General features: G+C 48.1%; 2 protein-coding genes across 2 annotated transcripts; both read left to right on the forward strand.

Moving 5' to 3' along the window:
* The first annotated feature begins 356 nt into the window (after positions 1 to 356).
* On the forward strand, positions 357 to 2,813 carry LOC117865868 (uncharacterized). Its single transcript, XM_034750128.2, has 5 exons — positions 357 to 703; positions 836 to 885; positions 1,630 to 1,753; positions 1,859 to 1,966; positions 2,091 to 2,813. Exons 1-5 carry the CDS (start codon positions 517 to 519, stop codon positions 2,711 to 2,713), a joined length of 1,092 nt encoding a protein of 363 aa, XP_034606019.1. The 5' UTR covers positions 357 to 516; the 3' UTR covers positions 2,714 to 2,813.
* Positions 2,814 to 6,918: 4,105 nt separating this feature from the next.
* On the forward strand, positions 6,919 to 11,982 carry LOC117862706 (uncharacterized). Its single transcript, XM_034746207.2, has 4 exons — positions 6,919 to 7,181; positions 7,318 to 7,367; positions 7,892 to 8,015; positions 11,054 to 11,982. The coding sequence occupies exons 1-4, from the start codon at positions 6,983 to 6,985 to the stop codon at positions 11,788 to 11,790; spliced, it is 1,110 nt and encodes a 369-aa protein (XP_034602098.1). The 5' UTR covers positions 6,919 to 6,982; the 3' UTR covers positions 11,791 to 11,982.
* Positions 11,983 to 13,179: the final 1,197 nt, after the last annotated feature.

A 13,179-nucleotide genomic window follows, 5' to 3' on the forward strand; every position in this document is an offset into this window, starting at 1 on the left:
TGGCCGTTACTGGCCTCGCTGCCGGCACACGGTTGCGGCGCTCATGGAGTCATGGTGACGGACTGACAGTGACACATGCACAGTCACGATCGAATTCTAACAGCAGCTAACAGTCACAGCCTCATAGGGTCAAAAGACGACGACGGATTGATGAGCACGGGGAGCTGTCGGACGGGGCGAATCGTGGGAACGGGACGCGTACAGAAAAACCGGCAGCGTGCTCGTGCATGATGGCCCAACCATTTGACTGCACTACACGTCCGGGGAGGAGGAGCGACCGCTTCAAGCCCATCCAAAGCCATCGCCATCGCCACCGCGTCCCCAACTGATAGCCGCCTATATTAGGTGATGAGTGCCCATCGCCTGCGGCTGCGGGATCCCGGCAGCCGCGCGCATGCCTGCCCCACCTCTGGCCATCCTCTCCTTAACTGCACTGCTCACTCTGCTCCTGTGACCTGTGCTTCTTCCGGCGGCTTCTGCTAGCAGCCAGCGCCCAGCGGCGGCCGTACGTCGTCAATGACGAGGCGCGAGCTGCTCCTCGCGCTGCTGTGCGGCCTCATCGCGGCCTCCGCGCAGCTGGCCACTGCCGGCGCCGGCGCGAGGAAGATGGTCGGCGTGTACGAGCTCAGGAAGGGGGATTTCTCCGTGAAGGTCACCAACTTCGGCGCCAGGGTCATGTCCATCGTCTTCCCCGACTCCAAAGGTACCCGGCCTGCGGTGTTCTGATCCCTGTTATCGCCTCTTGTGTTGTGTGCCCCGTTGCTGGGAATCTGGGATCTTTCTTCGCTCCCTTTCGTGCCAAGCTTAATTCCTTGGCTGGCTTGTTCTTCTGCAGGGAATTTGGCGGATGTCGTCCTCGGCATGGACACCATCGCTGAATACGTTGTAAGATCACCAAAACCACTCTGAATGTTGCTCTTCCATCCACACATCTTTCTTCAGCAAACTATGCCTGCATTCAGCATTTGCCATCTGTAGGGCAAACGGATTTGTGTGAGAACAATGCATGCCACAGCCTTTTTTCCCCTCACTCATGAATCATGATCCGGTTGTACTTCAACTAATAATATTTTACATGCCCAACAAGTTCAACTGTAAGAAAGTGGTGCGCACGCCCGAACGTAGAGATTAATGAATTTCTTACTCGGCATGGCCTGATGCCCTCTGCGAGGCTCAAGAACTCTAGCAGTACGTACCATACAGTATCTGTTTAAGAATTAAGACAAAATCTGCTTGCACATGATGCTCGCTTTTTCATGCATCCCACTTCGTATACGTTTAAGGCATCAAGATGAGAACAGTACTAGCACCAGATGGAAAGAAAACAGAGAAAATCATGAAGATCAGAAAGTCGACAGACATTTGTAGCTGTTCTTTCGCTTTATTCTCGGCATCATATGCAATTATTGCAGTTCCTTTCGTGAGGTCATACTAGTTAAAAATTGCCTCACGCCAATAACATAATTTTCAATTCATGATCTAATCTTCCGCCAGCAACCAAATTTTCAGAAAGGCTTATCTACAAGTAGCAAGCTTTGACCTGGTAGAAAATGACATATTTGTTGCATTATTTCTTCTGTCTCGTACTCATTTCAAGTTATTCTCTGCAATTTTGCTCTGCTCGACCAGAACGACGCCTCCTACTTCGGGCCGATAACGGGGCGCATCGCGCAGAGGGTTGCCCGGGGCCGGTTCGTCCTCGACGGCAAAGTCTACCACATGTACAAAAACGACGGCAACAACACAATTCACGGTATGGGAGCCGGCCTACACCCAGAGGACGATTAGTTTCTGCTCGGAAACAATAGCCCCCCCAGTCGGTAAATTCAGCTGCTACTGTACATGTTCATTTATTCAGGTGGTGGCAGAGGGTTCAGCAAGAGCATTTGGACGGTGAAGGAGTACGTCGGCGGCGGCGACTCCCCGTACATCACCTTCTACTACCGCAGCTTCGACGGCGAGGAAGGTATGTGCACCCACAAGTGGATCATAGTCTAACTTTGACTGAATTTTGATCAAAATTTTCAATCGTTTGTGCTGTATAATGTGGAGTGTGTAACCATGATGGACTGTAACTTGCGATCGAGCAGGTCTTCCTGGGAACGTGGACGCCTACGTGACGTACCGCATGTCGGGCCCGTACACGCTGGGGGTGCACATGAACGGGACGGCGCTGGACAAGGCGACGCCCGTGAACTTCCTGTTGCACGCGTACTGGAACCTGGGCGGGCACGGCAGCGGCGACGTCCTGGGCCACACGCTCCGGCTCCACGCGTCGCGGCACGCCGTGCTGGACGAGGAGCTCCTCCCGTCGTCGGGCCGCATCGAGCCCGTCGCCGGAACGCCATTGGACTTCCGGACGCCGGTGGCGATCGGGGCGCGCATCCGCCGGGTCACGAGCGGCAAAGTCATCGGGTACGATACCAACTACATCATCGACGGGGAAGGGATGCGGCCGGTGGCGCACGCCCGGGACGGCGCCTCCGGCAGGGCCCTGGAGCTGTGGGCGAACCAGCCGACCATGCAGCTCTACACGGGGAACTACCTCAACCACATCAAGGGGAAGGACGGTAAGGTGTACGAGAAGCACGGCGGGTTCTGCCTGGAGACGATGGGGTACGTGGACGCCGTGAACCACCCCGAGTTCCCGTCGCAGACCCTCAGGCCCGGTCAGGTGTACAAGCACGACATGGTCTTCAAGTTCTCGTTCTAGCTGTGTGATTGCCCTTGGTGTGTGCTGTGCCTGTGCGCAAGCACGTTGTAAATCAGCTGGTCATTGATGCTTGGAGGGAATATAATAAGGGTAAATGCTATCTTATCTGTCTATTACTAATTGTAATCATCACGAGATCAGATGCGCTAAAAAGTAGAGTGAACTTGGGGGCGGTGGTTGCCCGGCGCATCCGGATCTGTGGGGGGCGGCGTCGGTGGTGGTGGATCTGGCTCAGGGAGGTGGGGCAAGTTGGCCGTCGCCATGGGAGTCGCCTCCCTCGAGGAGGGGAGGGGGGGCATGCTGCGCCAGGGTCCCCAAGTCGCAATATTTTTATATGTGACATGTTATAAATACCTTTTAGATTGTTTGGTAGCTTTAAAAATGTATGTGATACATTTAGTGCAAACAGTGATCTATCTGCAGCATAATGCGGTACATGCACACTTGTTGATAGATAGATGAAATACCATCTCTTATGCAGTATTCTTTTTAACAATTTATAGTGACCCCTGTTGATGTAGCGATACCACCACAGACGTCTCAAAGACTCAGGGCACCATGATACTTTTTCACAGACTTAACTAAGAAAGAGCCATCCTATTTGGATCATTATCCCTTATCCCTGTGAGACGGACCAATGGCTTTGTACGCTTTTATATAGGTAGTGATTAGTTACTTGGCTTATACCAATCCTGGGTAGAAACTAAGCCAGGCTAGCCTAGAGCAATGCAATGTGGCATGTTTGGTTGCTATACTAGGCTTAACCTGGCTTGCGAAGAACGTGTTTGGTTTATTGGCCTGCATTGTGTAAAGTCACCCTTTTGCTATGTGGTGAGTTTACCATACCATGCATCAGCAGGTGGAGTGCTGCATCCTCCCGGCCATTACCTCAAACACCTTGAGTGCTGCATCGGTCGTGCACTTCAAGTACGGAACATCCAAATCACCGAGATATGCCTCAATTTGGTGGTGTTTCAAGATAAAAATAAACTGAAGCAACGGATTTCGAGTACTCAAATTGTCAAAACAAAGCACGAGATCTCAAATTATCAATTGTTGGGGCAAGAAGAGAGTCATGGCCTGGTATACGCGCGTGACCTCGACAGCCTCCACCTCTCAGCCTCGCTGAGCTGCACGCACGCTCCTCGGCAGGTCTCCGCGCGCCACCACACTGAGTCCAGCACCACGCGTTGCGCCGTCCTCTCCCCGGTCCAGCTCCGCATTCCGCCTCCGTTGCGGCGCGGCTCTTCTTCTCCATGCCCGTCAAGGACGGCGTCTCCATGCCGATAGAGATGGCCTGACCCCAGCGCCCGCTACCAGGGTGGAGCTCCTCCAGCCGCTGCTGCTTCCGCACGGAGGAATTGGAGTTGTGGGGCGGCCGCGTTGTTGTCGGAGGAGTCCAGGGCTTCGACCATGCCGGACGCTTGAGGTGCCGGCGGGCGGCGGGGTCTTCAACTTGGCGCCGATGGACGAGCTTCCCGACGGCGGAGCGGTGGACTCGCGGATGGGAGGTGAGCCGAATCACTCGCCACCGACGCCTTGTGCAGGCTGCACAAGCCGGGAACGCAAATGAATCTTGTTCCCAGCAATCTGGACCGCCCCTTTTGCATACCGTAAGCCATACCAATCAAGTCTAACCTGCAGTATACACTATAGTATTGCCCTCACTTTGTTCCTTGTCCCTCCCCTTCTCTTTTTCACTCTCACATGATTGTAGACTGTTAGGATCAGAAGTCAGGAGCCAGTTTGGTAGGGCTCTAGGAACAGCTCTGGAGCCGTTTTTACCGAAGCTGTGCGAAAGAGAAAAAAGCAAATGGCTTCGGTGGTGAAACCGGGGAGAAGCTCCTCAGTGGCTTCCACTAGGAGGGAGGAGCAAAAAATTATGACTCCTACCGGCTTCACCTCCACCTCCTATGGTTCTTGGCAAGAATACCCTTGACTAGCGGTGAAGGGAGGAAGGCAACTGCTGACGGCATGTGCACGGCGGGGGCGCTTGCGCGGCTGGGTTTGAGATGAGCGGCAACGACCGCAGCGCCGACGCAACACATCGATGGGGCGCAGCGGTGGAGGAGACTGGATATGCAATGCGCGGTGCTGGACAGGTGTGGCTGGGCATAGCGAAGCGCGCCGCTCACGGTGGGGAACGGAGGAAGCGATGCATCGAGAAGAAAGAGATGAATGAGAGGGGTGACGTGTGGTTTTGGTGGACCGGTTCCTTTGGATAAGGAAGAAAACAAATAAAGGGCCACACGATAAGCGAGGAAAAGAAGGTGAGAAAAGAGAAAAATAAAAAAGAGGAAAAGAGAAAAATATAAAAATAAAAATATAAAGGGAATGAAAATAGAAAAAAGAAATTATTAGTTAATCTATATTATTTTAATTAATCATTTTTGTTTCAATTGAAACCACACTGTAAATTGATTAAAATCATAATGCAAAATAGTCAGGGGTATAATGGACATTTGACATCTTTATCAACTCATGGCAAAACATGAGGAGCCATTTTACCAAACGGTTTACAAAACGGCTCCATCTACATAACAGAAGTCGCTCCACCAGAGAAGTTAGAGCCGGAATCGTTTTAGGAGGAGCCGGAGTCTTGCCAAATGAGCCCTGGATCTTTCTCGTAACCGTAGAGCTATATTAATGAATGGGTTTGCTCTTGCCATGCTAGATCCAATTGGACATTTTTCCTTGTTATGTTTTTAAATGTAATATTTTATTTTTAGTTGCATTTTCCTTTAATTGTTTTTTTAAAATAATTGTTTGGCTCAAAACTTATTTAAAATTTTTATAATCTATGTTGGGGAGAATATATTTTTTAAAAGATGGATGTTTCTATAATAGAAAAGTTATCGAGGGGAAACTTTTCAAAAAGAAAAGCCAAGATTTGTTAAAATGATTTGGGAAAAATATTTTCTGATTTTTTTTGAAACGTTTTGGAGAAAAGTTTGGCCTAAATTTTTTTTGGAAATGTTTTCCAATAAAGGGAAGATGTAGAGGAAAATTTTTTGAAAAAAAAGGAAATGAGGGTGGTTAGTAAATCAAGCATGAGTTGGATAGTTGGCCAAGTGTATGAATAGTTTGGGATGTATAGGTAGCATGCTACGATGATTTGTAATACTGGATAGTCTGTTTTCATTTGAGGTTTCAAAAATCTCAAAACGATTATTTTTTGAACATGTTTTATGGATATTCAAATTAATCACCACTTCTATTGCCCGAAAACCATCAGAGTCGATGATTTTGGGTCTCTTTCGGTTAACCTTGAAATGTACAAGCAAACTCTCTTGAGGAACACAGGATTGCAAAATAGATGAACAACATATAGCATATAACATTTGTTTGGCCTGCAAGCTTTGGAAGTGGCCTTCTTAATAATCAAGGTAAATTTTGATCAACTCAACAAAGTTTCAGTTGCTAGACTATCTGATATCGCGGCCGGCAGTTAATTTCTCTCTCCTTATTGTTGACAGGGTTGGTCTCTTCTTTTGTTTTCTGTAGTCATCTAGCTGTACTTGCTTATATCTTCTAAAAAAATTTCTGAGCAAAGCTGTGGTCACGGCACGGTACCGGACAACCCCCGCGATACGTACATGCGCGCAGCGCGCGTGGCGGCCGTGCCCAAACGTTTGACCAAGGGCTGCTGCTGCTTCCAAATCCTAAGCATAACAAAGATCGCAAAGTACTACAGAAAAACGAAGACGGATTCAAAGCCGTCCAGAATTCCTGACCACCCAAGCGCGTCGCTCACGGCTCACCGACGCAAAAACGCGTACCGCAGCGTAGCCAGGATTTTTTATAGAGGGGGTCATAAACAATACTTAATAGATTACGTGTAGGATAGACTACATGTTTTTATCAAGTGCACAAACAAAAAAATAATCAATATTTATTCAATCAATCACTGTTTTGCGTGCTTACCTACTTAGAAATGTAGTAGTAATTGGTATATATTTTGCATGTTTGCACAAACATTGGGGTCCATGGCCCCTGCCAGCCCCTCCTTAGCTACGCCACTGGTAGGGGTGGTAAAGGTTCTCTAATTTAGTCTAGCAAATTTAAGGATCAAGCTTAATAAAGATCAAGCTCTAATATTATATGATTTTGAATTAAAAATAAATAGGACTGAGTTGGATTGTGAAGGAAGTATGAAGGCTCGATCCGTTACCACCCCTTCGTACCCGTCTATATATTGGGCGATCGCTCGTCGCGGCAGCCTCAGCGGCTCTGCCTCTGCTAGCTAGCGTCGAGGTCGATTGGCCGGCCATGGCGTGGCCTAGCCGCCAGCTGCTCCTTGCGATGCTGTGCGTCGTCGCGGCCTCCGTGCTGGCCGCGCAGGCCGCCGGCGCCGACGACGCGAGGACGAAGAAGGTCGGCGTGTACGAGCTCAGGATGGGGGATTTCTGCGTCAAGGTCACCAACTGGGGCGCCAGGTTGATGTCGGTTGTCGTTCCCGACTCCAAAGGTAGGTGCAATTATGAATTATCTCCCTGCTGTTGCCTGACTGCCTCTCGCATGCCCTGATGTGGTCTGGCCCTTATCGCTGAAATTCTCCATTTGCTTCCCGACCCGGGGTTAAGTTCAGGTTCGTGGTTTTGCAGGGAATTTGGCTGATGTCGTCCTCGGCAAAGACACCATCGCTGAATACTTTGTAAGATCAGAAGAAACCCCTCTTCTTTTCTTCTGCTCGTCCATGATGTCTTTCTTCTGTTTGATAGATTTTGCAGGCAGTAGACCTCCAAATTTACTAACTTGCATATGTTAGCTAAGCGCCTACAATTCGTTGTTACATGATGCAATCATTCTAGCCCCTTTTTCCTCAAGTTATACTAGTTCAAGCACCGCAGAGGCGCAGAGTCAGAATTTGAAAATTCAAAGCATGAGCTAAAAATGTTCGGCCACCAACCAAACTTTTGGAAAAAGGCAACTACAAGCCACCAACCTCTCGAGATGGAAGAAAACGACATTACGTTGTGATTGTGGTCTACAGGATGGCACCCCAGTATTATCTTCCCATAATTTAGCACTGACAAAGATCGTGCAGATATTCGAGATACGCATCATGTGAACGGCATGCTGCTGAATCTCAAGTTGCTGCATGCGCGTTTCCTCATCTCTCGCACAAGCTCTCACATCAAGTTGTTTCCTGAAATTTTTGCATTTGCCATGACGCAGAATGACACCTCTTACTTCGGTCCAATAACCGGCCGCGTCGGGCAGAGAATATCGCGGGGCCGCTTCGTCCTCGACGGCAAAGTCTACCACCTGGAAAGAAACGACGGCAGGAACACGCTTCACGGTACGGCCCGCACAACACCCAGAACCACAGCTTGATTTGTTGCTACCGAGATGTGTTATGAGTACTGCTTAGAATTTAAACACACCACGCAAGCACAACTAGTTGAACATCATCACAACATAAGCATAAACATACATAGTCCATCACATTACATAAAGAAGTTCAACTTCTCATACAAGTTCATAGAGTTTTGCAGCAGAAAGTTAATTCATTGCGCTCATACGATACAACACAAAATAAGAAGGTTAACAATATATGTCGATAGTGCCCTTCTCATAGCCATAGCCATCTACTTCTTCCTCGGACCTCCACCACGGGGAAGAAGTACCCAAAGATGGCATCCGGCTACGGATTAATTGCAACAACTTAACAGCGGCACCGTAAGTAAAAAAGGTACTCAGCAGGTCTTATCCAAAATATAGGTATATACTTGCCCGATTCTCAAGGAGAATGTATTTGGTTAAGCAAGGAATGGTATAGGTAATTAATTTGCATAAAAGTATCTAAATTTGATGAAGTTATAATAAGCAAAAGATATGGCATTCTATAATCGTCCAGTCAAGCATCAAGTAATTGTAATAAGTAAAGGTGATCATGAGCATGAGCTCAATCTTCCATGAACTCCATTCGATAACTCTACTTTAAAGTCAAAGTACTAGAGCGTGCCCTTTAACCGAGAGCGCGGCTATTGCAATAGATCATTACCGTGTAGGGGAGTACAACTTTTCCCACACGAGACGCAAGACCAATGACCATAACTCCGGTCGATGATAAGTGTTGATTCATGTCCCCGATCGTTCACATGCCCACACTCGGCTTTGAACGAACAGTCGGAATGGATAGGTGCACCGAACACGGCCGATCACACCTCATCCCATCCCGCATCGTATCCGGTCAAGGCAAGGTGCAACTTATGCTACTTGGCTTGCCATGCCCATATTAACCATGTGGTTTGTACGGAATCATACTAAGTACCAAAGCAATAACGATCGGGCCTTAACCAACTCAAGCAAGACTAGGCCAAAGTGAGCTCCAATCTCAATGTGACCCTACCATTCTTGGTTGCTCAATTTTAATCCATTCATAGCTACTTAAGTATTAATTAAGCAAAGCATCCTATAACTCGCAAGTGGTGGTGACCTTGCCACCTCTTGACTTCTACCGAAGCTAAGCATGGATAAGCAAATTTAATCCGTGACATCTATACAAGCATACTCACCTAAAAGGATTTATTCTAGATCAAGGATGGTAATGCATCAGGTAGGATCTAAGCAAACATATACATAATATTAACTCATGCGCATACAAGGCACATATACATCATATTGATCCAAAATAGGGTTAAGAGATGCTTAGGTGCCTTCCTTGAGGTTCAAAGGAAGCGTAGTCGGCGACGGGCTCCGGCTCGGGCTCACCCACGTCTTGCTCCGACATTTCGATCTCTACACAAATGTAATGATGCATAATTAATAAGGTGCATGAAAGGTGCAAAAGATGTATGAGATGCATGGAAAAGAAAGTAAACTATTTTTATCATACTAGTACATCAATTCAAAGCATCTAATACAAGGTAAAAGACTTAAATCCTACACAAAAAATGATATATCCACGTTTTAATCAAAAAATGATATATTCACGTTTTAATCAAAAAAATGATATATTCACGTTTTAATCAAAATGGCAGAACCGTAAATAACTCGTCAAGTTCTCGAAAATGGCACTGCGGGTGATTCCGGTGACTGCTTGCAGTGGGATTTGATCCTAGAGCTTCCTTAGGTGATTGGGATTCAGTTTTAGGTCATAGAAACGACATGCACGGAGGTTTGGACAACATGCAACATCAATGGAGATAAGCTTCCATGTGGATTCATGGAGGCGCTTCCAAAGAAGGAGAGAGGAGGGGGAAACCATAGGTGAACCTCACCAAGGATGGGGAAGGACGATTCAGAGAGCCGCAAGTTGGAGTAGAGCGACGATGGAGGAGATTAGGCTTGGACTTGCTTCACCGGAGTTGAGGAAGAAGAAAACGAAGAACAGCTTCCTGCAGCTTGATTCTCGCAAAGGGGAGGTCGACGTGGAGGAGGGGAAGCTTGTCCCTGGCCAGGCCAAGGCCTGGCCGGCCAGCTCCTGGTTGGGGTGATAGCAGAGGCGAGCAGCAGGAGGAGGAACAGCGGCACAGGAAAAGAACGAGAGGAAGGGAGGGAGAAGCCTCGGGGGTTTTGTGGGAGGGGTGGGTGGCCTGGTGCCCTGGTGATAGTGTATGGGCATGCAAGCGATGGAAAACGGGCACGTGGGCCAGAAAACGGGCAGCACATTCCAAGGGAAACGATGTCAGGTAGATTTGACAAGGACAAATCGATCGGTTGGATATTCCGAACAATTTTACGCAGTTTTACGAAAAAAGTTACGGAGTTTCCGCGAGTCTCGCGGAAAAAAGAAAACTTCGAAGAATCCGCAAAAATCTTCGGATACTCCACAAAAACCTACGAAAATTCCGCAAAACTTTGCAAAAACTCCGCACAAAACATCAACAACAGCTATTCTAAGAGTTTTGGATGGATTTATGAACATTAAATGAAGAATATGCCGTTAAACATGGATTCAAATTAGACCCACCTAGATGTCCAAAAATCATGAAATAAATCAAGGAGATATAAATCAAGGGCAATCCATTTTGCTCATAGCGGGCATCATAGCTATTGCAGGTTTGAAATGAAAATTCTTTCCGAAATGTTATTTTTAGGTTTTCAGGTAAGCTGTTCGGTCTTAAGATGGTCTCTAGTTTAAGAAGAAGTTTAGAGAAGTACTAATTTATCAATCTATCTCCCAGCATAGGTTATACAATAGAAATCTAAGTTCATTCACAAGGTACATGTTAAAAGCAAGTTTTTAAATTAATTTCAAGTCCAATGGTAAATAATTAGCTCAAAAAATGCAATGATGCTAGAGATGATGCACATGCTCCATGACATGATTTGCTATTTTGGGTTGTTAAAAAATGATTCACTCTCCGCATCATCTCCGTTCGTTTATTCCAGGTGGTGGCACGGCGTTCAGCAAAAGCGCCTGGACGGTGAAGGAGCACGTCGCCGGCGGCGAATCCCCGTACATCACCTTCTACTACCACAGCGTCGACGGCGAGCAGGGCTTCCCGGGGAGCCTGGACGCGTACGTGACGTACCGGCTGTCCGGCCCGTACACGCTGGGCGTGCACATGAGCGCGACGGCGCCGGACAGGGCGACGCCCGTGAACCTCCTGCTGCACGCGTACTGGAACCTGGGCGGCCACGGCAGCGGCGACGTCCTGGGCCACACGCTCCGGCTCCACGCGTCGCGCCACGCCGTGCTCGACGGCGAGCTCCTCCCGTCGTCGGGCCGCGTCGCGTCGGTGGCCGGCACGCCCTTCGACTTCCGGGAGCCGACGGCGATCGGCGCGCGCATCCGCCAGGTCATGGGCGGCAAAGTCGTCGGGTACGACGCCAACTACGTCATCGACGGGGAGCCGGACGGCATGCGGCCGGTTGCAGAGGTCCGGGACGTCGCGTCCGGCAGGGCGGTGGAGCTGTGGGCGAACCAGGCGACCATGCAGCTCTACACCGGGAACTGGCTGAACCATACCAAGGGGAAGGACGGCGAGGTGTACGACCAGTACGCGGGGTTCACCCTGGAGACGATGGGGTACGTGGACGCCGTGAACCACCCCGAGTTCCCGTCGCAGACCCTGTTGCCCGGCCAGGAGTACAAGCACGACATGGTCTTCAAGTTCTCGTTCTAGGTGCATGGTTAAATCTGCTAAACTGTGCACATGCAAAACCACGGGATGTAGAATCAGGTCGTTATTGGTTTTTAAGTGAAATAACAATACTGGATCAGAGGAGAGAACGCTTATTAGAAAGAGGGACTAGCTCGTGCCTGAACTTCTTCTGTATTTTTTTAAAATAACCCATTGCAACATAAATTTTTTTAATCTGTCCAATTTTAAAACAAACATTTTTGTCACACCAGGGCGCATGGCATGACAACGTGCGCCACGCTAGAGTGTATAAAAGGGGTGTGCCGACACCTTTTTTACGTGGCAAGCTTATCGCACACTAGTATAGAACTGACTTTAGATACCATCCTTTTTAGTCTCGGTTTAATTTCGACCCGGAAGAAAAGGGGCCCAGTTGGTATTTGCAATCGGGACTAAAGGGGACCTTTTAGTCCCGGTTCAAAAGTCAGCCACCCGTGGGGATCCTTTAGTCCCGGTTGAAAAATTCAGGCACACATGAGGACCCTTTAGTTCCGGTTGGTAAGATCAACCGGGACTAAAAGGTCACCCTTTGGTCTCGGTTGGAAACTCCAACCGGGATAAAAGGGTCCCCCACGGGTGACTGAAAAAAGAATAAAGCTCTCGGACCCTTTTTATCCTGGTTGGTGTTCCAACCGGGATAAAAAGGGTCCCCCATGTGTGGCTGGGAAAGAACTAAATCCCTCGAACCTTTTTATCCCGATTGGTATTACCAACCGGGATTAAATGAGGTCTTTAATTCCGGTTGGTGTTATCAACCCGGATTAAAGGGTCCTCCATGAGTTAATACAAAATGATAGCATCCCCTAAATAGACATATGTGGTGTGTAGGTGGGATGGCAAGAAAGCTACGTGCGAGGCTTGAGGTCATGGGTTCGAATCCCACGGATCGCGCACGCGCATATTTCGCGTGAAAAATCCCAGGGACCCCCGATATTTTTTATTTTTGCAATTTTTTTTGCAAAACTATTTAGTCCCCGTTGGTAATAGGTTGGTTATAAAAGGGGCGGGTGGCGTGGCGACCGTTTATATTCCGGTTTTAGGACCCGTGATAAAAATCCACCCTTTTATCTCGACGGATTAATCCCGGATGCATTTTCGGGAGATATGCACCTTACGAACCGGTACTAATACTGAGTTTTCTAGCGGTGGCACCATTCTTGGTGACACTCCCCACATTGGAAAAATCATATTTTTCATGATTATTCTTATATGAAGAGGGTAGCTTTCGATCATATCTACAATTTTGTGGTTTTGAGTTTTTTCTTCATTTAAAATCATTAAGATGCTTTATAAAAAGTTGAAAGCTTTGGACAAAATATTAAGCTCACGTGGCTCTTTCAACGGATTCCATCTTGAGAAACTAGGACCTGA

The sequence above is a fragment of the Setaria viridis genome, chromosome 7 (genome assembly GCF_005286985.2).
Source record: "Setaria viridis chromosome 7, Setaria_viridis_v4.0, whole genome shotgun sequence".
Taxonomy (NCBI): domain Eukaryota; kingdom Viridiplantae; phylum Streptophyta; class Magnoliopsida; order Poales; family Poaceae; genus Setaria; species Setaria viridis.

Coding starts and splice junctions, on each gene's coding strand:
- LOC117865868 (XM_034750128.2), top strand. CDS start 517: ATGACGAGGCGCGAGCTGCTCCTCGCGCTGCTGTGCGGCCTCATCGCG. Junction 704..835: donor CGTCTTCCCCGACTCCAAAG/GTACCCGGCCTG, acceptor GTTCTTCTGCAG/GGAATTTGGCGGATGTCGTC. Junction 1,754..1,858: donor CGGCAACAACACAATTCACG/GTATGGGAGCCG, acceptor TCATTTATTCAG/GTGGTGGCAGAGGGTTCAGC.
- LOC117862706 (XM_034746207.2), top strand. CDS start 6,983: ATGGCGTGGCCTAGCCGCCAGCTGCTCCTTGCGATGCTGTGCGTCGTC. Junction 7,182..7,317: donor TGTCGTTCCCGACTCCAAAG/GTAGGTGCAATT, acceptor GTGGTTTTGCAG/GGAATTTGGCTGATGTCGTC. Junction 7,368..7,891: donor ACACCATCGCTGAATACTTT/GTAAGATCAGAA, acceptor GCCATGACGCAG/AATGACACCTCTTACTTCGG.